Genomic DNA, 27,989 nt, shown 5'->3' with positions numbered 1-27,989 from the left:
ATATGATGACTGATAAATACAGGATGGGAAGAAGGTCAGTCTGGGTTAAGAAAGAAGATACTCACGAGCAAAATATAGTGGGGACTGTATAAAATGTGTTTAAGAACTGGTAGGAAGTCAGGTGTGATTAGAGGTGTGTGTGAAGGGAGGTTGTGGCAAGGAGGATGGAAACAAGGTGTCTACTCTGGGTTGCCTGGAAGACTTTAAGACACAACTTTATCTTAGAGTGTTTTATTAGGAAAGGGAGTAGAGAAGTGGGACCACAAAATGAAGACAGACTTAAGAAGGCTGTGATATCAGGCAAAGTTTTATATGGTGAGCAACTTGCTCAGTTCCACAGGGGAGCTTTGGAGACAAGACAGATCACATGTCAGAGCTGTCTCAACCAGAGACAAGGGAATCAGAGTGTTTATTATGTATGTTCCTTCACCCATCACTTACTGATCAAGGGCTCTGCCCTCAACCTCCAGGAAACTTACTCAGGCTGCTCTGGCTTTCCGCTCCCACAGACCAAGACTACATCAGCAGCTTAAGGGCTGGCTCCTCGCCTACAAAGACTGGCAGGTGTTGGCTTATGTGAATGAAAGCCATGGGGAACCACATAGGCATGAATGTGGGGGTATAGGTAGAGCACTGGCATCCTCCTCTGTTACAGAAGGCTGGGCCATATCAAGGGGCCACTAAGTACCAGGGTGATGGGTTAGGATTTATTCAAACCATATCCATAAGCAGTTGGGAACCAGTGAAGGCAGCGGACCAAGCAGGGGTGTGGCGTCATCAGGTAACACCTGTTATCGTCTGCGTTTTGAAAAGAGAGAGAGATCCACATTCCATCAGAGTTGAAAGCGGAGTTTCTAGTACATTTATAGGTATAAGGTGGTGGTAATAAATTATGGACAAGTGTCTGCCCAAACTGCCAAATACAGAGAGAGCCTTTTAGCTAGGTAATAATTTCACAGGAACTTACATTTACTCTCTGCCTGAAGGCAGAACAGAGAAGATTTCCTTGGAAAACACTTGAGCTTGCTGTTGGTTTTCAAAGCTCCTTGTTTTTATAATAGCACCTTCTGGGAAGACATGAAAGGCAATTCATACTGACAAACACTTCTTGTCTAACTACCTAACATGCCTTTCAGAAAGATAATGAGTTACAGCTAATAAACAAGCTCATGTCATGCAGTGAAATAGAAGTTATACTGTGAAACTACTTTACAGTACACGTGACATCTTGAGCTCTTTCTCTGTCTGCACCAGCCTCCTCACCGGCTTAGTGCTGTAAGACCTAGCAAAGACAAAGGCAGGTGGCAAGGGACTTTCACTAACACAGAGTCAATAAGAAATAAGGCACTCTGTCCTTCCAGTATTCCCACTGCAAAAGGATGTCAGTATTTCCAAATGCTTTAAAGGACTATTAATTCTGATCCTCTATCACTAAAGAAATTGGTTCTCTGCAGCTTACACTTTACCTCCTCAGCTGGATAATCTATAAGAAAACATCAAGACTCTGGGCTGCTCATCCTGTAGGTACAGCTGATGAAGTGACTACTGCCTTGAAGCGTCTGAGACAGGAGACTGAAAATGAAGTGACATCTCTCATAGCTGTAACTACAGAGCCCACACAGAGCCCAGCTCCTCCTGAGGACAGGCCACTAAGGGACAGGAGGCAGTGTACAGAGTTATGGTGCACCTGCCCTCCCCATTTCTGGAAGGCATGGCACCTAAGCGAGGCCGACTCTGCGGGCTTTCCTCTATGCGTGTCAGAGACACTTATATGTATCCATAGGTGTCATCTATTTCTTTGCAGAGAAAGATGATCTGGATTAGAGACGTGAACTATATTGAGTTCCCCAGAAGCTGACTCTGAAGTGAGCATTCTTATGCATGTGACTTCTTAAGAATTGCTCCCAGAGTGCCGATTCGATGAGGCACATGCACCCCTATGTTTATAGCAGCACTGTGAACAAAGGCCTAACTATGGAAAGAGCCCAAACGTCCATCGACTGATAAATGGATAAAGAAAATGGGGTGTGTGTGTGTATAAATATATATGTGTACACACACACACACACACACACACACACACACACACACACACAGTGGAATATTACTCGGTGATCAAAAAGAATGAAATCTTGCCATTTGCAAGAACACGGATGGAACTAGAACGTATTATGCTAAGCGAAATAAGTCAGTCAGAGAAAGACAAATATCATATGATTTCACTCATATGTGGAATTTAAGATACAAAACAGATGCACATAAGGGAAGGGAAGCAAAAATAAGATAAAAACAGAGAGGGAGACAAACAGAAGAGACTCTTAAATACGAGGACAAACTGAAGGTTGCTGGCAGGGTGTTGGGCAGGGAGAAGGCTAAAGGGGTGAGGGGCATTAAGGAAGGCACTTGTTGGGATGAATACTAGGGGCTATATGCAAGTGATGAATCACTAAATTCTTTTCCTGAAATGATTAGTACACTCTATGTTAACTCGGATTTAAATTTAAAAAATAAAAAATAAAAATAAAGCACTCAACAAAAGAATTGCTCCCAGGATAGACCAGCCAAGGGGCGATGGGAAAAAGGTCAGGGAAGGAGAGGAAGCCAGGCAAGGGCATAGCCTGATCCGGCAGCAAAGCTGTAGAGTCTAAGTAATGCCTTGGGGCACCACTCCTTTTGCCCCCCCCCCCCCACCGCTCTCAGGGAATTAACTGTGCTTTCAGACTCCCCCATCTATTAGTTATTGGTAAAGGGTTGCTTTGTGGCAGGGCGTATGTAAGCTCCTAGGAGCTTCTGACTCTCTGCTCACGTGAGAAAAAGCTACAGTAGCCTGAGGAGAGGCTTCTAAACAGAGACTCAGGTGAAAGCTGTTGGAGACAAAACTCCTAACAGTCATGGTGAAAGAAATCCAAGGCGACCTGGTAGAGGACCGAGGAGTCAGAGCTCCTTTCTCTGGAAAGACATTAAATGCAATCAGAACTTTTGAGCAGGCTCAGAGAACTACTTCTTCCTTACGATAGAAAGTGAAATCACTCAGTGGTAATGTGAAGGTGATTGCCATGGAAAGTGGTTGGTCCCTGAGCACAGAGGATGCCTGGGAGAGCTCAGATAGCACCCCAGTGCACATCCTTCAACCATTTCTAGGCAACTGTCTGGAAGCCTCCAAGCTGTTTTCCAAATAGCCCCTCTGTGTTTTAACGTTAAATTTATGACAGACAATTTTATGTATTGAAATGAATGTTACTTGTCCTTCATCTGTGTCCTGCATCACATAATGTCTCGAACATTTTCTAACTTAAGAGTCTATGGTGATCACCCATTATGCACAAAAGGAAGAAAGTGACAGGAGACTGTGAAGTCAGATTAAGTGCTATCCTTTATTGTAGGGCTTGTCATTCAATTCCAAGAGACTTAGTGTTGTAATGACCAAATGTTTCCCCTAGTTCATGTCAGGGGAATGCTAATTCTACTGTGGACTTATTTCTTGTTAATATTGCACTTCCTATTTTTATCATATTTATGTGAGTCATGGGCTTGCAGTTATTTTAAGGACTTTTATTATATTTTATTATCACTTTTACCCCAGCCCAAATATACTTCCCGAAGATTTTCCATGAATTATTCACACCAAGCTTAAGGTCTACAATTATAAAACTCCACCAGAAAGCTGTATGTAACTTCTGAGCCTCAATCTCCACACATAACACGGAAATAATGACACTTATCTCACAATGTTTGTTGTACCTTTAGCTGTGGACAGTGCTGCTATTGATGATGATCAATGCATGTTTTGCTGTCTAGCATCCACTCACCCACCATTCCTTTAGATTTCCTTTGGGGCAATACCACCTTCAGGACCAGAGTATGTTCTGATCGTCTTAAGTCAGCTGATGTACCCCACCTCCCCAGCTGGCCACAGCAATTAGCTTAGGATGGGCAACTGATGTAATTAGAATGAGAACCAGGCCCAGGGCACTGGTTGGACTGCTGGAGGAGTAGGAAATCTTTCTTCTCCTGGACAGTGTGGTGCAAGCATGAGAGGCTTCCAGGTGTTGTAGTGGCCAAGAGAAGCATACTGGAACCAGTGAGGGAAGCCAACTGCATGAGGTCTAAAAAATGAAGCCGACAGACAGAAGCGAGACCAAGAGTGTCCAGGGCCTTGATAAGATTTGAGCATCTGGATCAAGCCATGCTTGATAATCACTGGCCAATAATTTCCTTTTATTTTTTGAGCAGTATGAGCTGGGGTTTCTGTCACTTGCAACATAGGGACTATAATGTAACATAAATACTACCTAGCATTGACTGAGAGCTTAAAATGTGCCTGACGCAGTACTGTGAGCATCATATAGAGTGCTTCTTCAAGCCTCACGACGTCCCAGTAAGATATATCCAATTACTGTATCACAAATGAGAACACCAAAGCCTGGGAAGTTAAATAATTTGCCTAAGGTCACACAGACGGTCACGAAGCCAGGACTGAACCCAGAAAGTCTGATTTGAGTCTACTCTCTTTATCATCATGTTCTTTTTGCCTCTCTGTATATAAAGAACAATCTTTGGTTACATAAATGTGACCTTTTTTTTTTTAATCTCACTTTTGACTTAAAAAACTACTGTAGAGGGGCGCCTGGGTGGCGCAGTCGGTTAAGCGTCCGACTTCAGCCAGGTCACAATCTCGCGGTCCGTGAGTTCGAGCCCCGCGTCGGGCTCTGGGCTGATGGCTCGGAGCCTGGAGCCTGTTTCCGATTCTGTGTCTCCCTCTCTCTCTGCCCCTCCCCCGTTCATGCTCTGTCTCTCTCTGTCCCCAAAATAAATAAATGTTAAAAAAAACCAAACAAACTACTGTAGAGAGACTCCGTTGCATAGAGTGAATCCAAGGTACTGCTGGTCTAGTTCAGAACATGCTATATTGCACTTAATTTCTAGAATCAGCTTTAAGATGGCTTTTCCGAATATAACTCAAGACCTAGGTTATGAATCTCAAAAGTGGGAATGTAGAAAACCAGATACTTTAGCTACTGGTTACTTCCTTATGTGAGCCAAGGCAAGATCACTCCTGCTTCGGTCTGTCTGAATAGTGGAGAATCAGGAATAGAGAGAATGCTTTGATACCGATTGGCTCTATAGATCTGTTTTTGCTTATGTGAAATTGAGTACTTTCTATTATGATAGGATCACATAATGCGTTCCTTTTGTTTATCCATGGAGACCTTCAAATGATGAATACATTTTTAGCAAGTCAAATTAATAATATACACGACGATGTGGCTTGCATTATACAGTCTGTATTAAAGGAGGAGTTCCAAGGAACAGATTTACGTTTATTTTATTATTCCAAAATTAGCTGCACTAATCTGTTCAGATTATCACTTGAATATTAGAAGTCTTCAGATTCTTTAGGCCTATGACATCAATTTTGTTCATAACTTGTCTCACTGCAAAACTGTTTAATTAATCTGGAAGCATTTCCTACCTTGGGCTGAAGCACAAACCACTCATCACTTGGATTTTCAAAATTCCATGAGTCAAAAGGAATCTCCACCTCCCCAAGGAAGCTGTTACGTCCAAATCGATCATAATGCCAGACTGAGAGCTGCAGAGTTCTTGTTTCCAGCTGGGTATGGCTGATGGTGTACTGCAAATGAGATTCACAACATCACACTCCACATGGAGGGCTCTGCCCAATTCTACAACGGGCTGAAATGTATTTCCACCATCTTTCGGATATGCATTATGAACCTTATGATATGAACAACGTTATATATAATGCATACACAATATGCATTATAACGTTATAATATGAACAACAAACACAAAAACTTTATTTTTCTTTGTTTACGCTACAACTGGGGTTCTATTCCATAAACTGATTTTGTGTTAGACCTCGCGCTGAAAGATATTTCAGAAAATCATTGAGGACAAAGTCAGTAAACTTCAAATATATTAATAAGTGATGAAGCTTGTCTCCTTTCCAGTTTTACTTGGGTTTCATTTGCTAATCATTTTTCCAACATCTACTCTGTAAGCATAAGGTTTGATATATCAACTCTCCAACTTTTTTTTTAATGTTTATTTATTTTTGAGAGAGAGAGAGAGAGAGAGCGAGCGAGCGAGAGAGCACACTAGCAGGGGAGGGGCAGAGATGGAGAGGGAGACACAGAATCTGAAGTAGGCTCCAGGCTCTGAGCTGTCAGCATAGAGCCCGACAAGGGACTCAAACTCATGAACCGTGACATCATGACCTGAGCCGAAGTCAGACACTTGACCGATGGAGCCACTCAGGTGCCCTCCAACTTCTTTTATTTTATTCATAATGAGAACCCCCAAATCCAGAAAAGTGGTGTCAGTGAGTGTGGGGAATAAGCTTAGGAATTCCCTGAGCTTGCACTGATGGGTTAACAAGGCATAAAGAATTAGAAAGTCATAGGATGAACACACCCAAGTTTGGGGAAACAAGATTAGGTAAACAGGGCAAAGTCCCCCAGTATAGGACAAAGATATAGGAATAGAAAGGCCTCAGGATGAAAGCATGAAACTGAGGTAAACAAGATTAGGAATTCAGGGTGGAAACGCCCCCCAACTTAGTACAACAGCAGAAAGCTGCTTTCACAGGAAGGAAGGACCAAAATAGGTAAACAGGTAAACAGGACTTTAGACCCCAGCAGGGCAAAGTTGCCAAGAGTGGAGCTAATTAGCAAAAGAAAGGTGCCTTGTTGGCCCTGAGGTAGCATGCTGGGTCTTTCTTGAGCCCTAGGCCAGATTAGGTAAACAGGTGGGGCCTCATGTATGCTATAAACAACCTTATGCCCAGCACCAGAATTTTGTTTTGTATTGACCCAAACCCCTAACACCACATATCTTCAAAACCCCCTTGCCCCCATGCCCATGAGTTAATGTTCACAGTTTCATTGTCTCTTTGTGCACACCCATCAGGCTTATAAGCCTTCCTTTTTTTTTTATTTTCAATTTTATTTTATTTTTTTAATTTACATCCAAATTAGTTAGCATATAAGCCTTCTGATCCTAATAAAAACGGAGCAAGGACCCTTACTCTGGGCACTTTTCTCCTCTGGGACATTAGCCTCTCTCACATTTCAATCCTGCATCTGCTCTCTTGCTGGACAAGAGAGAACTACAGACCCAGAGTCTACAATAAGTGAGAAACTTGCAAACACCAAACTCCATAAAGGGTAGCATAAGCACAGGAATAAATAGACAAATATGTAGACTGAGCAGAAAGAAAATATTACTGGGGTAGCTTTTCTTTTTCCAGCAGAACATTATCCACTGACTCATGCCTACACACCCTCAAATCTCCTGCTTGCAACTACCACCTGAGACACACTTCAGACCTCTTCTTGATCTTGGATTTACATCCTTACCTGTCCTTACTTTTCCTGACATGATTAACCTTGGCTTCCTGCTTCCTGAATTTGCCAGGTCACTCTATCTATTCTGCTTGGGCTCAGCTTTGCTATCCTATTATGGCCACTGGATTCACCCCCTGCCTATATTCATTCATTCTCATTTTCATCTATCTTCATATTGGCTCCTGCTTCTAAACATGACCCCACTGATGGATGTTCCCATTCACCAATTTCCCGCTATGGTGGACTCTGACTCCATCACTCTGGGCACAAGGTCGATAAGTTTCCCTGCAACTAGCAATAACTTCTACATTCCAGTCTCCTCAGATCGTTCTTACCAGGCTAGATTGGCCCAGGGTGAGAGAAGGGGTTGTCACATAGAAGCCCATGGGGAAAAGTAATGTCTCTAGGATTGGAGACTAGCCAAATCCAACCTTGCATCTCCACTGTTCATTACCCACAAGCCTAAATTTAGCCAAATTCTGAAAGCTCACAAGAAACAGTACATATTCATGCTGTGCTAGCAGAACAATGAGTGTGTACAAAGTGACTTCCTGAGTTAGTGTCAAAATTGTGACAAACTCCTCTTAAGGGGAACTAGAAAAAAAATACTTTCCCAAGTGTGAAATGTCTTTTAGACAAGATGCACCAGCTCAAATGTAATTTCACTGGATCATATTTACTTAAGGTGTAACTTTAGCAGCAGCAGAGAAATAAGCAGAGTAAGAGCGATTTACAGTTGTTCTCTTCCAAGAACTGTCAGGAAAGCCAAGGGTATTACACTCATTTATTCACATTCTACTTTTCTAAGAGATATTTACACCTGGACATGCAAATCCTCCGAAGTTACTTTTAAACCCAATGAGGGTGTGAACAGTACCACCTGAGTTAATATGAGAGCGCACGTACTTACCTTTAATGTCTCGTTGAATTCTGGATTGGTGCCTGTTCTGATCTTGGTCTTGCGTTTATTGTTTCTGGACTTGTCAGGAAGAAGGTACGACTTGACATAACTGCAAACGATAACACATGAAAGTAATTATTGGGAAACTTTTACTTTGCAAGAAATAGGGGCTTCAGCGAATAAAAGAGGTGAAGGGAATAGGCCAGCACACATGAGAAACCCAAAGAGAATATAGTCTGCACAGCAGGACACCTTAAAATATAACTCTGGACCTTCAATAAGAGAAAAGTAGTATAGTGATAAATAGTGTGGGCTCTGGAGTCGATCCAACTAGGTCTGAATCACTCCATGCCTCACTGGTTTTGGTAAACTCAAGAAATTACTTAACCTCTCTATGCCTCAGTTTCTTCATCTGGAAAACTGGGATAGTAACAGTAACTTATAGCATTCTAAGAATTAAATTGGTTGATACGTACAGGGAGCTGACATATTATACTACTCAATAAATGTCATCTATTTATAGGATCAATGGTCTCAGAAAATACCACAGGGTTGTATTCTTCTCCATTCAGATGTTAGGACTTAGATGAGTGGAATCAATGGTGATGGGTAAATGAAGGAAAATGACAGAAAAGAACAAATAGGAAATCATAACCTGATGTCACAATAACAATTCTACCCAACACCTTGTGTTGAGCTATCCCAGGAGTCTCTTGGAGCGGGGGCATCCAAGTCAAGGCAGACTTAGAAATGTACAAGACTTCAACGTACAAGATGGTGAAGCACATCTACCAGAGCTCTAAATGACCTGTTTCCATGCTACTCTAAATGACTATATTGGTCCTGAAGCCCGCTGATAGTTAGCTGAGGAAGTAGGTAGACCAAACTATTCTCTGATCTTAAGACACTTGGAAACAGCTTCTTTGAGTTGTGTATTGAACCTAGGTCACCTATTATGAAGGAAAGGGGTAACATAACACAGCAGGCCTCATTGTGCTGTCCTTAGAAACACTTGCTTACAAGGTTAGCGGTTGGCTGGCGTCTGGAAACTTGGATTCCGGGAGGATTCTCATCACTTCCAGAACAGATAAAGGGGCTCACTGTGACTAAACTATGTGTAAAAATAATATGGCTTATGCAGAACACCTGCTCTCCTTCTGGGACACTGGAATTTTGGTATGTGACCAGCTGAGTCTCTAAATGAGCTCCTCTGGTGGACAACATTGTACATATGCTGCCATAACTTGTTGCTGGGAAAATTAAGCACATCCTGTGTAACTCCAGTGGGAAAGGACACTTGGAGGTTTAAGCCTGGATTCTTTAGAACTTCACCACATATGCCTTTCTTCTTTGCTGATTATCACTACATGTGGAGTTCTGGGAGTCCTCCTAGTAAACCAGCAAACCTGGCAGTGATCTTGGGAAGCACTGACACATCTTTCATCTAGTTCCCTTCCAATGTGTCATGGTCCCCATCTGCCTCCCAGCTGATACCTGGAATCCTGAGAGCCTCAAAATTGTCCTTTTGAGTCGTTCAAGTGGGTTAACAGCTTGGTGATTTTCTCTGGAGGTTCTCCCAGAACAGGACACTCACACATCCTGGGGTGTGCCCATGTGTCAGCCAGCCTCTATCTCAAACAGCTGCCTCTGCGTAAACTACAAATGTGCCAGTCCTGAATCACGGTGACTAACAGCTTTTTAAAAACTCAGATAATCACAGACAAAATCATTATATGTACACCTAAGAGAATATCTAGAAGTGTAGCACAGGAGAAAAGGGACAACCTCCTGAAAAGGCTCCGAATCAAGAGGAATGCTAAGAGTCTTCTGAAACAAAAACACACATACTGACAAAGGAAGCAGTGATTGAAAGAGTCTGAGGAATATGCTCTATGCTTACGCATCCGTCCTCTGTTTCTTTTCATCTCCTATGGCCAGATTTCTGCAATTCTTGACAAAAATGTAGAGCCCGCCAGTTTTGTAGCAGTAGCTGATGTGAAGAAGGATTTCACCACTGACCTTCACGTTGCCATAGTCTCCTGTTTCACTGTAAACACTCATCATGCTGTTAAGGCTGGTCTGGAATAAACGAGATGAAGACAGGTGTCCAGTGTTATTCTCATTGTTTCCTCACAGAAGCCACCCCCTTCATTCAATTACAATTCTTATTCGTTATAATGAGCAGGAAGGTGTAGGGTGAGAGAAGAAAGCAAAAATCACTTGTTTTGCTTCTTTTTCTGGTATTGTATAAAGTCCAAGCCTGGGAAGGGACAAGAAGACTTAAGGAGCATTAGTAAGGAAGGCAGGAAACTTGCTGAGAAGGGAAGCATTGCCTTTCTGGGTGGCAAATAGCCTTTGTTTATTCACTTCTAATGAATACGGGGTCACTGAGGCATTTCCAATCTCACATCCTCTCCCGATTCATGTAGCTTTCACCTTTCTCACTGGTAGACTCAAGGTCAGTCTACTTCAAGGTCTAGAATGCATCCATCAGGACAAAGAAAAGCTCATATATTCTGTGCTAGCAGGAGACACGAGGTTTCCTCTCTGACACCCCCAGAGAGCATCCCATCAGTCTCTGGGAAGCCGTAACTGCAGCTTTAACAAGGGCAGGCCAGAAGAACATCATATACCCTTGGCTGTTGTCAATTCCCTGAGCAGCTGTTGTGGTCACATGGGTAGTATGAGACCAGAACTTTGTAAACCTCTATAAAATAACAACCCACAAAATCGAAGAGTAAGCAAAAAATTACACACCAACCAACAAATAAAATAAAATGTGAGAGAAAAACAGTCCAAATCTACCAGAATGAATAAATGGCAAGGGACATATTTAAATTAAATGTAACAAAAGTATCCTTTAGTGCCCAAACTGTATCTTAGCAACACAACTGTCACAAGAGACCAGTTGAAAGGCTTTCATGAGTGACCCAGTAGTTTCAAAAGCCCTGTCTGTGAACTGGTGGGAAGGATTATAGTAAGTACAAAGAGAGCCCAGGCTTCCCACTTTTCAGATATGCCTAACAAAAGTCATCATGTTCCTCTAGTTACTCAGAGTAGAGACCGATCAAAGAACAGGATGTGGGTGACGTGGCTAGCATCTCTTCTCAGCTGGAGTCTAGGGCTTAAGAATTCCATGATTACTTAAAAATGATAATTTCAAGAGAGCCAGTGAGTGATCTAATTTGTCTTGCCCAGTCCTAAAATGAAACAAATTTTTCATAATAACAGGTGGCTTTGAGCAGTGCTTTTCAAACTTTAATTGCACATAAATCACCTGGGGATCTCTGTCAAATGATGATTCAGGTCCAGTTAGTCCCCAGTGGGGTCTGAGAGTCTGCTTTTCTCACAAACGCCTAGGCCCACAGCTTCCAAAATGTGTACTGAGGCATCCCAGAGTACCACAGCACATGCACAGGGGCAGTACAGGATATTTTAAAGTTTCAAGGGAAACACAGCGACATCTATCAGACACAGTGCAAACTGTTTACGGTAGTTCACGATGTCAACATTAAATCACAATTTATTCTTTTCAGGTAAGTCCTAACGGTGTGAAGCTGAGTTTTTGACAGTTGCCGTGAAAAAAAAAAAAGTACTGCATAAAAATCAATGTGGAACAGGAAATAAAAGAGGTGCTGTTCAATCAGAGTCCAAGATTTGACAAGTTGTGAAGTGCCCAACAGGCAACCACATCCCATTAGTAAGGAATAAGAGCTATTTAAGAGTGGAATAAAAATATTTTTCTTTCAATTTATGTGTATTATTGTTCCACCTGTCTACTAAGTGGTTAGCATTGCAGTGCTTATTAAGTTTTTTAACCTAACCAATGTAGAGAACAAAGGCAAAAGAAATCTAGAAAAAATTAAATTTTCCGTTTCCGCCCATTGACAAGTCTGAGACAGGCAGGGTGACTTTCCTCCAGGAACTCAAGTGCCTTGATGCTAATACTTTGCTAGAGGCAAAAGGCAACCTTAGCTTGACATCAGCCTGACCTCCAGGACCCTGTAAGTCTCTAACATAAAAATCCCTTTGGAAACTTCCTTTATCTCTACCCACCGCTCCCCCTCTCCCTGCAAGATACATGTTAGCAATCATCCTCCAAGCATACGGCCCCCTGGTATACATCTGAAGGGTCTCGTGACTAAGGTTTTACTAGACTATGTAAATACCCTTACCTTTCACAGCAGCTAGCCCCTCAAGGTCCCGGAAATCTTGCTTTCAAATTCCTTAGAGGCTTATACTATCCCTCACCCCCTCCCACTTTGAAAGTATATAACCAGTCCACTCCTCACACCCCCAGTGCAGCTCTTTCTGCCCACAGAAAGCTCTTCCTGCCTGTCCCTGTGCTTTCATAAAACCACCTTTTTCCACCAAAGACATCTCAAGAATTCTTTCTTGGCTGTTCACTCCCAGACCCCAACATTTCACATCACTAACTACTCGATACATGGGTTGGTCAGGTGTTATTTTTGGCTCAGGAGTAGGATCAAAGAATCACTAGGGGTTCTGTGAATGGACAGTGTGAGAGTCTCTGCCCTAGGGGATGCGATGTTGCTGGTGCATAGACTATGCTTTGACTTTCAAGGGCTTCAAGAATACGCCTCTATTCCCTGTTACAGAAGATGAAACTCTGGCCTCCAGAAATTACTGGCAGAGCCAAGGCAGGAAGCAAGATCTTCAGATTTTTAGTCTGAGGACCTCCCTAACATGCCTCCCCACTAAGTTGTGTCGACATCACATCCCTCAGTAGCCACATTTTCAAAAAGGTCCTCAGTAAGCAGGGGGACCCTACAGATAGAAGAAAATGTAAGGAACCCACAAATGTTGGAGCTTGGGAGAAATTAAGGCAATTTTGCTCCTAACCAACCGGTATGCTCTTAACCAAGTTAATGTGATTTAAAATAGAGATGTTCATTTCAAAGAGATTTCGTAAATGGTAAATCATTTTGAACCATGTGTCTTTTGACTGGCACTCAGGTTCTCATGTTTAATGATCTTTTCTTCCCTTGGACTACTTGGATTCTGATAATGTTGTTTACCCTTTAAAGAGAAACTCTGGTTAATTACACACAAGGCAGGAAAAGATAAATGCTGGAAAATGTGCCCACCTTATCAGATTTCCTGTACCATGAAATTTGTGAAGTATGGTTGGAAAGAAGGCAAAGGAAAGACTGAAAACTCACAGTGTCTGAGTCAGCATCAGGGACATTCAGGTAGGTCCACTTCCTGTCAGAGCCTGCCGGAGAACTCTTTAAGAAAGTCGCCCAAAGGTCAAAAGGAAAAAGGGTATTAGAGCGACAGACAGAAATCAGAGAAGCAAAAAAAAAAGACCTACAGGCATATACACATAGATGGATATGAGGACACGGGGGCTCCTAAAGCCTACTTCTCAAGCAAAGCCTTGAACATGAAAGTAAGAAGGGACTTTATTCTACAGGCAGTGAAAAGCTATGGACAGTGTCTGAGTAGGAGAGAAACCCGACTGGGTATGTATTTGAGGAAAACGACTAGCAGCAGCATGGTGGACGGTTGGGAAATTGAGAGAACGGGGGCAGGGAAATAAATGTATGCAGAGAACTATGATAGTTTATAGGTTTGAGGTGATGAGAGCCAGAACTGGGGAGGGAAGATGTTTTAAAAACTGGGCAAGGACCATGGAAGGAGAGGGAAGGAAAAACCCATACAAAATTAGACCAAAAAGTTTTCTGTGGCCAAAAGGCAAGCAGGTGATTATAATGACGTTTAACTCACTATCACACATATTCCCAAGAACATTCCTATCTCCTTTGAAAAAAAGTACAGAAAATCAACAAGAGAAAGAAGAAACTTCCAGTCACAGGCTAGATAAATGCTTACGGTTGACAAGCCACTTGCTAGACTGTGGGTGTTTGCCGAAAACCGTGAGGACACTAAGTCATTAATGCCTTCCCCAGTGTCTTCCAAGGAGTCCTAAGGAAGGAGGAGAACATCAGTGCTTTAGCTTCTTTCTTTCCTAGAAAGAGTTTTCACTTCCAAAACCACTTTGTTTTAAAATACCTTGAACTATTAGATACAAATATCTATAAAGCACCTTATTCTGAGGTTTTTCTCTTTTGCTATCCATTCAACGTGAATTATTTCATCAGAGGATTGGGGTCTCCTTCCTACTGGTGCTTGTTTTATGAAAAGAACATGAAATTTAGAATCACACAAACCTGGGTGTTCAATTTCTACCTCCCTGATCTCTAAGCTTTGGGCAAGGTACTTAAATTATTTAACTAAAAAGAAAATGGGTTTATGCATGTGTGTATACTGTCAATATGGGGAAATCTTAAAAATCTCTCCAACAGAATTAACTCTTTTAGACACTGGATTCTTGTCCAAAATTCCAGATTCTGCTTTTCTTCTCCTACATGATAAAGTGGTTTTTCCTTTGGTTAATCATGCAATGCATTTTTACAGTAAAAATTTGCAAGCAATATAGATAAATATAAATTAAACTCAGGACTCCCACTAATATCTTAATGATCAATAGTTTTATGATATGTACACACACATGCCTACATACACAACCACACATAAGTGGAATATATCATGCATACTTTTTTTTTACATGAACACCTTGCTTTTTTGCTTCTCCTCTCCTCCGTTTCCTCTCACCCCAGGTTAAACTAATATTTTATATATTCTATTCCATATCTCCTTATTTATGTGAAAAATCATATAAAATTGTGCACACAGAAATCTGAGCAGTCATACATAAGAATTTCCTTTAACCATGTTGTTATAAATTGATATGTATACACACACACACACACACACACATATATATATATATATACATATATATATATATAATTCTGTGCTTTAAACTCAAACAAATTCTAAAATATCACACATGGAGAAAAGTGCATCAAACATAATTGTACAGTATAATAATATTAAGTGATCGAGTAGAAGCCTCCTTTGTGCTCTGTCAATGTCACAGACCTCTTTCTCCCATCTTTGAAATAATATCTTAACTCTTATGGTAATCACATCCTTACTTTTCTTTCTATTTTTGCTACCTAAGCATTCCTTCCTAAACAATATGATATTGTTTTGCCTGTTTCTAAATTGTATGTAAATACAATTAAATGTAAGAGGCTCTTTTGGGTTTTGCCTCTTTGTCTCGACATTATAGTCTTTTAAGAGTCATCCAAATTGTTGCATAATGTTATCATTTGTTCATTTTTATTTATTAGTCAATGGTTTCATACCCCACACTTTATCCATTTTCTGTTGCTAAATGTTTGGGTTGTTTCCAGAGTTTTTTCTATCATTATCAAAGTTGCTATGAATATTGTTTTTTGGTTATTTTTTTGAGAGAGAGAGAGAGAGAGACAAAGAGCAAGTAAATAAGTGCGTGCACACGAGTGGGGGAGAGGCAGAGACCAAATCCCAAGCCCACTCTGTGTGCTGTCCCTGCAGAGCCCATAGCAGGGCTCCAACTCATGAACTCATTCATTGCCCATCCCGGTCTGCTCTGGCAATCACCAGTTTCTTCTCTGTACTTATAGGTCTAGTTCTGCTTTTTATTAGTTTATTCATTTGGTTTTTTTTTAACATTCCACGTATAAGTGAAATCATATGGTATTTGTCTTTCTCGGACTTTTTTCACATAGAATTCTTCCCTCTAGGTCCATCTGTGTGTGTGTGTGTGCACGCACATGTGTGTGTGTGTGTGTGTGTGTGGATATATCTTTATCCACTCATCTATGGATGGATACTTAGGCTGCTTCAATATCTTGGATATTACAAATAATGCTACAATAAATGTAGGGGTGCGTATATCTTTTCAATTTACTTTTTTGTCTTACTCGGATAAGTACCCAGTAGTGGAATTACTGGATTATATGGAAATTCCCTTAATTTTTTTTTAATTTTTTTAATGTTTATTTATTTTTGAGACAGAGAGAGACAGAGCATGAACGGGGGAGGGTCAGAGAGAGAGGGAGACACAGAATCTGAAGCAGGCTCCAGGCTCTGAGCCGTCAGCACAGAGCATGACCTGAGCCAAAGTCGGACGCTTAACCAACTGAGCCACCCAGGCGCCCCATCCCTTGTTAATTTTTTGAGGACCTCCCATACTGTTTTTCACAGAGGCTACATCAATTTGCATTCCCACCAACAGTGCATGAAGGGTCCTTTTTCTCCACATCCTCATCAACACTTGTTATTTCTTGTCTTTTTGATTCTAGCCATTCTGACGAGTGTAAAGTGACAGCTCATTGTGGTTTTAATTTGCATTTTTCTGATGATTAGTGATGCTAAGCATCTTTTCAAGTGTTTGCTGGAAATCTGTACCTTTTCTTTGGAAAAAATGTTTATTAAGGCCCCTTGCTCACAGTTTAATTGGATTTGAGTTGTATAACATCCCTCTATATTTTGGACATTAACCCCTTAACGGATAAAACATTTGTACATATATTCTCTCATTCAGTAGGTTGCCCTTTTTTGTTGTTGACAGTTTCCTTCATGGGACAAAAGCTTGTTATTTCGGTGTAGTCCCAATAGTTTAATTTTGCTTTCACTTCCCTTGCCTGAGGAGACATATCTAGAAAAATATTTCTACAGCAGATATGAAAGAAATTACTTCCTATATTTTTTTGCTAGAACTTTTATGGTTTCAGGTCACACATTTAGGTCTTTAATCCATTTTGAGTTTGTTGTTGTGTGTGGTGTAAGAAGCTAGTCCAGTTTCATTGTTCTGCATGTTGCTGTCCAGTTTTCCCAGCACCATTTGTTGGAAAGACTGTCTTTTCCCCCACTGCATATTCTTGTCTCCTTTGCAATAGATTAATTGACCATAGAAGTGTGGGTTTATTTCTGAACTCTACATTCTGTTCCATTGATCTATGTGTCTCTTTATGTGCCAGTGCCATACTCCTTAGTACAGATTTGTAGTAGATCTTGAAATCTGGGATTGTGAGACCTCCAGCTTTTTCTTTTTCAAGATTGCTTTGGCTATTCAGGGTCTTTTCTGGTTCCATACAAATTTTAGGATTATTTGTTCTAGTTCTGTGAAAAATGTTGTTGGTATTTTGGTAGGGATTGCATTAAATCCATAGATCGTTTGGGGTAGTATGAACACTTTAACAATATTGGATCTTCCACTCCATGAGCATGGAATATCTTTCCATTTGCTTAAGTGCTCTTTCATCACTGTTTTATAGTTTTAAGAGTGTTAAATCTTTCACCTCCTTGGTTAATTTTATTTCCAGGTATTTTATTATTTGTGGTGTAATTGTAAATGGGATCATTTTCTTAATTTCTCTTTCTGCTACTTCATTATTAGTGTATAAAAATGCAACAGATTTCCGTGTATTAATTTTGTATCCTGTGACTTTACTGAATTCACTCATCAGTTCTAGTAGTTTTTTGGTGGAGTCTTAAGGGTTTTCTATACACAGTACCATGTCATATGCAAATACTGAGCATTTTACTTCTTCCTTATCAATTTGGATGCCTTTTGTTTCCTTATTGTTGTGGCTAGGACATGGAGCACTATGTTGCATAAAAGTGGTAAGAGTAGACATCTTTGCCTTGTTTCTGATCTTAGAGGAAAAGCTCTCAGTTTACCACCATTGAGTATGATGTTTGCTCTCAGTTTTTTCATATATGGCCTTTATGTTAAGATATGTTCCCCCTAGTTTCCCTTTGTTCAGAGTTTTTTTTATGAATGGATATTGAACTTTGTCAAATGCATCTGACGATCATATAGTTTTCCTTTGTCTTGTTAATGTGATGTATAATATTAATTAATTTGTGAATAATGAACCACACTTGCATCCCTGGGATAAATCCCACTTGATTGTGAATGATTTTTTTAAGTTTACTTATTTATTTTTGAGAGAAAGAGAGCGAGCGAGCAGGGGAGGGGCAGAGAGAGGGGGAGAGATAGAATTCCAAGCAGGCTCTGTACTGTCAGCACAGAGCCCAATGTGAGGCTTGAACTCAGGAACTATGAGATCATGACCTGAGCCGAAACTAAGAGTCAGATATTTAACCAACTGAGTCACCCAGGCACCCCGTGGTGAATTATTTTTTAAATGTGCTGTTGGATTTGGTTTACTAATATTTTATGGAGGATTTTTGCAAATCTGTTCAGCAGAGATATTGGCCTATAGTTTTCTTTTTGTAGTGTCTTGATTTGGTTTTGTTATCAGTGTAATGCTGGCCTTGTAGAATTCATGTGAAAGTCTTCTTCCTCTTCTATGTTTTAGAAATTTTGAGAAAAATAGGTATTAATTCTTCTTTAAATATTTGGTAGAATTCACCTGTGAAGCCATCTGGTCCTGGACTTTTGTTTGTTGGGAGTTTTTCGATTACTGATTCAATTTCATTGTTACTAGCTGGTCTGTTCAAATCTTCTATTTCTTCTTGATTCAGTTTTGGTTTTGAAGTCCTTTAACTTTTGCTCATCTGGGCAACTCTGTATCTCATTTTCAGTTCTGAATAACTTTGCTGAGTATTCTTGGTTGTAGGTTTGTTTGTTTGTTTGTTTGTTTTTTCAGCACTTTGAATATACCATGCCACTCCCTTCTAGCCTGGAAAGTTTTGGATGAAACTCAGCTGATAGACACATGGTGTTTCCCTTGTATGTAACTATTTTCTCTTGCTGCTTTTGAGAGCACTTGTTGAGATGAGCACTGGGTGTTATATGGCAACCAATTTGTCAATAAATTATATTAAAAAATAAAATTCTCTATTTTTTTCCACTTTAATTATTATGTGTGTTGATGTGAACCTCCTTGGGTTGATTTTATTGTGGACTCTCTGTGCCTTTTTGACATGGATGTTTATTTCCTTACCCAGATTATGGAATCTTTCAGCTATTATTTCTTTAAATAAGTTTCTGCCTCCTTTTCTCTCTCCTTTTCTTCTGGGATCCCTATAATGTAAATATTATTATGCTTAATGATGTCACTGAATTCCCATAAGCTATTCTAATTTGTATTATTCTTTTTTCTCGTTGCTGTTCAGCTTGCTTGCCTCCCACTACCCTGTCTTCCAGATCATCTATTTGTTCTTCTTCATATTCTAATCTGCCATTGATTCCCTCTAGTATATTTTTAATTTCAATTATGGAGTTTTCTAGGGTCAGGAATAGTTTCATAATGTTGGAATTAGCTGTTCTTTAAAGGTTGAACACAAGTAAGCTTTGAAACCATTTGATCTTATTGCCCTACCCCCTTTTGTGGTAGATTTTAAAATACTTTCCAGGTTTTTTTTTTTTTTTACTCTAGTAAATAACAGTGAGCTTTAGAACCCAAGTTTCCTGGCTTGCTTTGGAAAATTATACTACTGTCATTTAACATTGTTTTATAACTTTCTTTCAAAGAATTCAAATTGCATTATAGCAATTACAGAAATCAGAATATCAAGGTATTAGAACTAGAAGGAAACTTAATAATTTAACTCAACCTTCTGATTTCAAAAACAAGTTCACGTTTGCACTAATTTTTACATAATTTAATCTCAGTTATGAAGGTAGTTTATTAGGGGTAACTTGAGATGTACAAATGTTCATATAAAATATACAGTCAGATAAATCTGGTAATATATGATTTAGAAAATGTTGGCATCCTTCATTTTCCAGGTTTAGATTAAGTGATGTTAAACCAGGAGTTGAAATCCCCAAGAGGTATTTTTTTTAGGGATAATCTTCACCCATTAACCTGATTACCAGTTAACTTTTCTAAATCATTCTTTTTCTTTTAATTGAGAGAGAGAGAGAGAGAGAGAGAACACGCACATGAGCAAGCAGGGGAAGGGGAGAAGGAAAGAGAATCTCAAGCAGGCTCCACATTCAACATAGAGCTCGAAGACGTGGGACTTGACCTCACAACAATGAGATCATGACCTGACCTTAAATCAAGAGTTTGACTCAACCAATTGAGCCACTCCAGGAGCCCTTCTAAAACATGCTTTAGTTGTTTTTATATATTGGTTGTGAAGACCAGTAGAAACAGATTCCCATATATCTTCACTTTATTCTCACCTAAAAGTGCGAAGGTTTGGAACAAGACCGTGCCCTTTCCTCATGATCATTAGACTTTCTTCCACATCCAACTTACCAAGTCTTTGTCTAAAGCCCCAGGGACAGACTTGCTTCTTATGTTTACAGTATTCTCTAAATCTTCTGGAAATGACCCACTCAAATCTAATTCAGATCGACTCCGGTCTGGAGGAAGGAAGAGAACAGGAGAGATATCAATCAGCTAATTTTGTTAGAAGATTTCATTTTTTTAAATGTTTGTTTAGTTTTGAGAGAGAGAGAGACAGAGAGAGAGAGAGAGAGAAGAGAGAGAGAAGAGAGAGAGAAGAGAGAGAGGAGAGAGAGAAGAGAGAGAGAAGAGAGAGAGAGAGAGAGGGTGCCCATGTGAGCCAGGGAGGGACAGAGAGAGCAGGAGACAGAGGACCTAAAGCAGACTCTGCACTGACAGCAAAGACCTCGATATGGGGCTCAAACTCACAAACCATGAGATCATGACCTGAGCCAAAGTTAGATGCTTAACTGACTGAGCTACCCAGGTGCTACAATCTCATTTTTCATTGCCAATGTTTTATCATTATTTCCATTCTTTCTAGGGACAGGGCATGGAGTGTTAAGAAAGCAACAGCCAGAGAAATTTCATGCTGCTTACACTAACATACTTTTTTTAAATAGTATTTTCAAATTTTCTTTGATGGCATTATCAACACCGATGCGTTCATTTCACGTTTGGTTAAAGGAAGTTAAATGTTCTATTGTAAAATGCAAATTTTTAAGCTAAGACTTCTGTTTTTCTCATAGACTAAAAAAATCTCATAGAACAGGGCCTTAAAATATAATGAGCTCTTAGAAAAAAATAAAGCATTAATCATTCTTGATTTATATATTTAGAGAATTCACTGTGTTTTTACATTTGACATACAATGCTATTAAAGGATATAACAAATTTCTTTCACAAAAAAAGGGAGTGGCCATAGGAAAACTGAGAGGAAGTTCCATTTCTTCAGGCACAAGAACAGTCTTTCATCAGAGGAACATCTTGCTTTCAAATATGTAATTGTTTGAAATTTAAAAAAAAATTTTTATTTAGGGGCACCTGGGTGGCGCAGTCGGTTAAGCGTCCGACTTCAGCCAGGTCACGATCTCGCGGTCTGTGAGTTCAAGCCCCGCGTCGGGCTCTGGGCTGATGGCTCAGAGCCTGGAGCCTGTTTCCGATTCTGTGTCTCCCTCTCTCTCTGCCCCTCCCCTGTTCATGCTCTGTCTCTCTCTGTCCCAAAAATAAATAAACGTTGAAAAAAAAATTTTTATTTAATTTTATTTATCATTTTTTTTGAGAGAAAGAGAGACAACACAAGTCAGGGAGAGGGTGAGACAGAAGAGAAAAAGAGAGAATCTTAAGCAGGCTCTGCACTCAGCACAGAGCTTGACGTGGGGCATAATCTCATGACCATGAGATCATGACCTGAGCCGAAATCAAGAGTCAAATGCTTAATCAACCGAGCCACCCAGGTACCTCTTAAAAATATAATTTAAAGAACAATGCACCACTCAGTAATGCTGTAGATAACTTACTAAGACAAAGACAGTTCATTTACACAGAGTGGTGGTTCTATGTCAAAGCCCTGCTGGGATAGACATAGTTGTTCACTATGAGAAAGATTAAAGAGAGCAAGTTCGTACTTGAGTTTGAAATGGTAAATGAAACACTGCAGAAGTGCTTAGCACAGTGCCTGACACAGTATGTGATCAAAAAACAAGAGCTGTTGACTAGAAGGAGTAGAAATATAATCTATGAGGTTGGCCTGTAGACTAGTTAAAAATTTTTCTATTAACAGGAGAAACAATTTTGCAGTCCTGAACAAAATGCAACAAGAACCACATATATTTAGAAAACCCTTTGTGAGCTACATGACTAGGAAAGACTCCTCAACTCAGCACACAGAATCTAGCCTCAGGCTTTATGCAAATATCATCATTAGGTAACAGTTAACCTTTCCATGTTGAGGATTCTGTCATGATTGTAATTCTACATAAGGGACTACTGCAAATGTCTCTAAAGAATTTTCTTATTCGTAGGTAATAAAATTGCAACATAAATAATACCTGTTTCACAGGATTGTTGTGATGGAGAAGTGAAATGATATACAGTATTTGAATGTACCATCCGAATGAAAAGGGTTATTACTCACTTTAATGCAGCTTACAAGTAACTTTTTTATTTAAACCACAGGATAATTATTCTTTCTAGATATAGGGCATTTTAGACCATCATGTCTACTGAACTATCATTTCCCTGAATTCTGGAAAAGTGTTATCTTTCTACCAAATGAACCAATTATATTTCCTACACTCCTATACTGATGTTTGGTATAGCTCTGAAACTTGACTGACAAGCATATACACTTAATAAATGGATTTTGCATGAATGCAGGAGGCTCAAGGTGTCGCCTGGGTCCACATTTAACCTGTTCTTATGGAATGGACCTACCATCACGGGTCAAGGGACAGACGATTATTTTCTAAAGCATGAAATATCCATTTAATGTCACACAAGACTGTCAATTCCAAATGACTTAGTCAAGGGTGCCTGGGTGGCTCCGTCAGTTATGCTTCCAACTCTTGATTGTGGCTCAGGTCATGATGTCAGGGTTTGTGAGATGGAGCCCTGTGTCAGGCTCAGCACTGACAGTGTGGAGTCTGCTTGGGATTCTCTCGCTCCTCTCTCTGCTTCTCCCCTATGTTCACCTGTGCTCTCTCTCTCTCTCAAAATAAATAAATAAATTCAAAAGAGAGTAGTCATGCTGTAAATACCCACCTGAGGAGAGGGAGACCTCAGACACTGCTATGGACGGTGTGCCAGAAGTGTTTCTGCGACGACTCTTTGTGAGGTCGTCAGATGTGCTTTCAAGGGCAGCCAAATCCATGGAATTTTCAAAACCATGTTCCTTCTCACAAAGTAAAAATGAAAAAAGAACACTATGATGACTGCAGTTTACTTTCAAATCATATTAGTATACTTCAGTATAACCACATTTATGTTGTATTACTCTTTAGGAGGGGCTAGTTAACATTAGCGGTGGGGGGTCCTCATCAGGGGTCCATATAACTCTAAAACTTACTATCAATAACCGCTCTATAAAACCCATTTGTTAATTAGGACAAAAGTTGTTCTAAATAATTTTACATTCACAAAACTGCGAGTGTTCCAATATATAATTAGCAAGAAAGATGATATAGGTACAGCTCCAATCTTAAATGAACTCTATATAAGAATATATAGAGGGGTGCCTGGGTGGCTCAGTCGGTTAAGCATCTGACTTCGGCTCAGGTCATGATCTCACGGTTCTTGAGTTCGAGCCCCGCGCCGGGCTCTGTGCTGACAGCTCAGAGCCTGGAGCCTGCTTCTGACTCTGTGTCTCCCACTCTCTCTGCCCCTCCCCAGCTTGCACTCTGTGTGTGTGTGTCTCTCTCTCAAAAATAAACAAAACAGGGGCGCCTGGGTGGCGCAGTCGGTTAAGCGTCCGACTTCAGCCAGGTCACGATCTCGCAGGTCTGTGAGTTCGAGCCCCGCGTCAGGCTCTGGGCTGATGGCTCAGATCCTGGAGCCTGTTTCCGATTCTGTGTCTCCCTCTCTCTCTGCCCCTTGCCCGTTCATGCTCTGTCTCTCTCTGTCCCAAAAATAAATAAACGTTGAAAAAAAAAATTTAAAAAAAAAAAAATAAATAAACAAAACATTAAAAACTTTTCAAAAGAAGAAAAAAAAGAATTTGGCTAGCTTTGCATCCTCAGAGTTATACACAAGCATAGTATTCTGTTTTCTCCCATGTTTGTCCCCATTCTCAACACTCTCTTTTTTCCCCAGTGACCCCTACCTCCTACACCCCCATTTAACAGAAGACCGTGACCCACAATCCAGGTTAACACATGGCACAGAAGGGCTCCCAGGATACTGCCCCAGCCTTGCACCAGAGTCTGTTCTGATAGCTCAGTGCCTCTGCCATATCAGTTACTAAATATTTTGAATATCATTCCTTGTTAGGTTGCCAGCGAAGTAAGGGTAATCACCAACTATCAATGCACTTTTCTGGGTATGGAACACTACTGCTTGCTGAGCTTAGTATAAATATTTATAAATTTTAAATCTGCCTTTTACCTTATCAGCAAGTACAATTCAGACTATAAGTATTTAAAGAAATCTTCTATTTTTATTCAATCTGTCTGGATGCCTTTTGGCTTTTCCTTAAAAATATTTAGAGAATCTGGCTGTTTACAGTCTCTGCTTTTCTTTTTTAAGTTTATGATTTATCTTTCCGAAGTTGCACTATAGGAAGAGTCGATATTTTAAATAAATATTTAGTTTTTATATTCAGTACTTAGATAATAACTATTTTTATTAAAGTATCATTGCCATATGATATTAGTTTCAGGTAGATAGCATAGTGATTCAACAATTCTGTGCATTATGCAGGGCTCACTACCATAAGCATAGTCACCATCTGTCACCATAGGATGTTATTACAATATTATTGGCTATATTCCCCATCCTCCACTTTTCATCTCCACGACTTAACTTATTTTATAAATGGAAGTTTGTACCTTTTAATCCCCTTCACCTATTTCACCCACCCCCTCATTCCCCTCTCCTCTGGCAACCACCAGTCTGCTCTCTGTATACATGAATCTGTTTCTGGTTTTGTCTTGGTGTGTTCATTCATTTTGATTTTTAGAATCCACATATAGGTGAAATTATGTGGTATTTTTCTTTCTCTGTCTGACTTCCCTTAGCATAATACCCTCTAAGTCCATCCACATTGTCACAAATAGCATGAACTCATTCTTTTAAAAGAAAAAAAATTATATTTATTTATTTTTGAGAGACAGAGCACAAGTGGGGGAGGAGCAGAGACAGAAAGAGACAGAATCCGAAACAGGCTCCAGGCTCCAAGCTGTCAGCACAGAGCCTGATGTGGGGCTTGAACCCACAAACCGTGAGATCATGACCTGAGCTGAAGTCGGACGCTTCACTGACTGAGCCACCCAGGCACCTCATGAACTCATTCTTTTTTTACGGCTGAGCAATATTCGATTGTATACATTTACTACTTCTTTATCCACTCGTCTATCAGTGGGCACTGGGGCTACTTCCATATCTTGGCTATTGTAAATAATGCTGCAATAGACATAAGGGTACGTGTATCTTTTTGAATTAATGCTTTCCTTTTCCTTGAGTAAACACCCAGTAGTGCAATTGCTGGGTCGTAGGGTACTTCAATTTTTACTTTTTGAGGAACCTCCATACTGCTTTCTACAGTGGCTGCACCAGTTTGCATTCCCACCAACAGTGCACAGGATTCACAACTTCCATTTCTATCTCCTTGTTCCAAAGCCCAGTGTCTCACTTGCAGGAAGACAATGGCATCCTAACTGGTCTCTTGGCTTTTCCACTTGTTCTCTTACAGCTGCTTCTCAGAACAGCCTCCAGATCCTGTATAAAAGAAGCCACATCTTCTGCCTATTTTTCATTGGATTATGTTTTGGGGTGTTGGGTTGTGTAAGTTCTCTACATATTTTGAATTAAGGAGCACAGTCGTCACAATGAGCACAAAGTGATGTATGGAATTGTTGAATCAGGATGCTGTACACCTGAAACTAATACAATCCTGTGCATTAACTATACTGGAGTTAAAAAAACTAATAAAAAATAACAAAAAAAGAAGCCACATCGTGTCACTCTTCTGCTCAAAACCCCCCAGCTGTCCCCAGCTTACTCCAAGTCAATGTCAAAGTGCATACAGTGGTCAGTCCCTATTACCTCTCTGAGCTCACTTCCTCCTCCTCCTCCCTTTGTTCACTCACAACAGCCAAACTGGCCTTTGTGTTCTTCCTTAAACATACCAGGCACGTTCCCACTTCAGAGTCTTAGCACTGGCTGTTTCTCTAGGAACGTTAAAAATATTTTAGGCACTGGTTGAACAGTGCCTTGACCACCCAAGAGGGAGGCCAGCCATAAGTAATTGGAACAGCCTTCCCTGTATGTGTACCTGCTGAATATCAGTGCTGTCCCTACCTGGAGAAAGACCTTGCTCCAGACTCCTGCATAGTTAATTCTTTCACTTCAAGTGTTTGCTTGACCAGGACCAAGATTTCTTAAACATAGATGTCAGCTCTATGTATGGAGCTTCCTGCTTAACAAAAAATCTAGATGCTCATTGATTCAAAAGAACCATTTCCATATATGTATATATGGAAGGTGTGTGTGTGTGTGTCCCCCCCCCCACATTTGTTTATTTTTGAGAGAGAGAGAGAGGGGGAGGGGAAGGGAGGGAGGAGCAGGGAGAGATGGGGACAGAGGATCTGAAGCGGGCTCTGTGCCAACAGCAGAGGGCGCGATGTGGGGCTTGAACTCACGAACCTTGAGATCATGACCTGAGCGGAAGTCAGAGGCTTAATGGACTGAGCCACACAGGCAACCCATATTCTCTCTATATTTTATGTATAATGCAATTTAAGTCTTTATGGTGTGTTGATCCCTAATTTTAACAGGTGTGCATAAAGAAAAACTATTCAAATATTTCAAGATTCTACTTTTCCTGATTTAAATCAGTCTGGGAAAGTTTTAGTGCAGTCAACTTAGGAATTCTTGGCAAATAACACGGAAGATCAAACTAGGAGACTTCTAAACATTATTTATATTTTGTTTAAGCCACATAAGCCACATAGCCATTTAACCCCCCATCATACAAATACCACCTTTGAACCTGCTCCTTCCCTTTCCTTCACATTTCTGGCTTCCCACCAAGAGCTAAGGGTGAAGGAAGTTCAGTCCTGATAACGAAGCATCTACAATTAAACAGCATAAACAACATGCTTCAAGATCCCGAGAACTCAGACCCGACCAGGCAATGGTGGTGAGGTCAAGTCTTGGAAGCTGGGTGTCCTTTCACATTTGTGGACTTACTCTACTGCTGGCTGAGATCACGCTGCGTGTGCTTGGAGCCGGTGACCTCTGCGTGACGGGGGTCACTCCACTGCTCCGGCTGCTCTTCCGAGTTGCCGGGCCAGCTTCCTGGTCATAAAGGTCTGATGAACCAGTGCTTCCCCTAAATGAGAAAGAATATTCTGACTTTAACTAGGATGCAGACCAGCAAGCAAAGACACAGCCATGGAAAAGCTTCCAAGAAAATGATGATGACAAGTGAACCCCCCCGAAACGCACTGCAGCCACACTGGAATCGGTCGCTATCTTCCTCAGAGACTCACTAGGCTCAAGCCCATTTGTCTGACTCCAGGGTTTCTGTAACTGAGCTTCACCCGACCGTTCCAGCCTTATTTGCTACTGATCACCAGCATCCTCCCACCTGCGCAGGTTCTCCGCTCTCCTCTCAACTCACCACACTCACGGCACCCGCTCCAGCTTCTACCTCTAAGGCTTTTTCTCATCTTCTCTCCACCTGCTATGCTCTATTTGCCACTCTGCACTTATGCAAATCTTCGCCATCCTTCATGGCCCAGATGAAGGCCAGCCTCCCCTATCAGGCACTTCCTGTCATCTACAAGCCTTGTGAACCTCTGCTCTGCTCCGTTCTTACTGATTCACAGTCTTTGCCAAACTATGTAGCACTTCACTCCAGGATGTCTTATTTGGCTTCTAAGTGATCCACATATATGGGCCTTGTTGCCTCTTTCAACCTGAGCTCCTTGG

At 40.7% G+C, this 27,989-nt stretch overlaps 1 protein-coding gene across 9 annotated transcripts in view; it reads right to left on the bottom strand.

The window, feature by feature from the left end:
* The window catches only part of SYTL5 (synaptotagmin like 5), a 139,357-nt gene that overhangs the window by 19,003 nt on the left and 92,365 nt on the right, over positions 1-27,989 (bottom strand). For 6 of the 9 annotated variants that reach the window (XR_007148996.1, XM_047844306.1, XM_047844311.1 and 3 more), the window contains 8 exons: positions 27,246-27,387; positions 23,103-23,235; positions 20,370-20,476; positions 14,128-14,220; positions 13,455-13,520; positions 10,172-10,350; positions 8,281-8,380; positions 5,474-5,635 (listed from right to left, as the gene is read on the bottom strand). Coding sequence is in view for 8 of the 9 variants with exons in the window: in XM_047844306.1 (XP_047700262.1) it covers positions 5,474-5,635; positions 8,281-8,380; positions 10,172-10,350; positions 13,455-13,520; positions 14,128-14,220; positions 20,370-20,476; positions 23,103-23,235; positions 27,246-27,387 (982 nt within the window). In the remaining variant the exon portion in view is untranslated. The remainder of the gene's footprint in view (positions 1-5,473; positions 5,636-8,280; positions 8,381-10,171; positions 10,351-13,454; positions 13,521-14,127; positions 14,221-20,369; positions 20,477-23,102; positions 23,236-27,245; positions 27,388-27,989) is intronic. The other 3 variants (XM_047844310.1, XM_047844313.1, XM_047844314.1) reach the window with 3 other exon arrangements.

Source organism: Prionailurus viverrinus, chromosome X, assembly GCF_022837055.1.
Source record: "Prionailurus viverrinus isolate Anna chromosome X, UM_Priviv_1.0, whole genome shotgun sequence".
Taxonomy (NCBI): Eukaryota; Metazoa; Chordata; class Mammalia; order Carnivora; family Felidae; genus Prionailurus; species Prionailurus viverrinus.
This window is presented reverse-complemented; position numbering and strand designations above follow the sequence as displayed.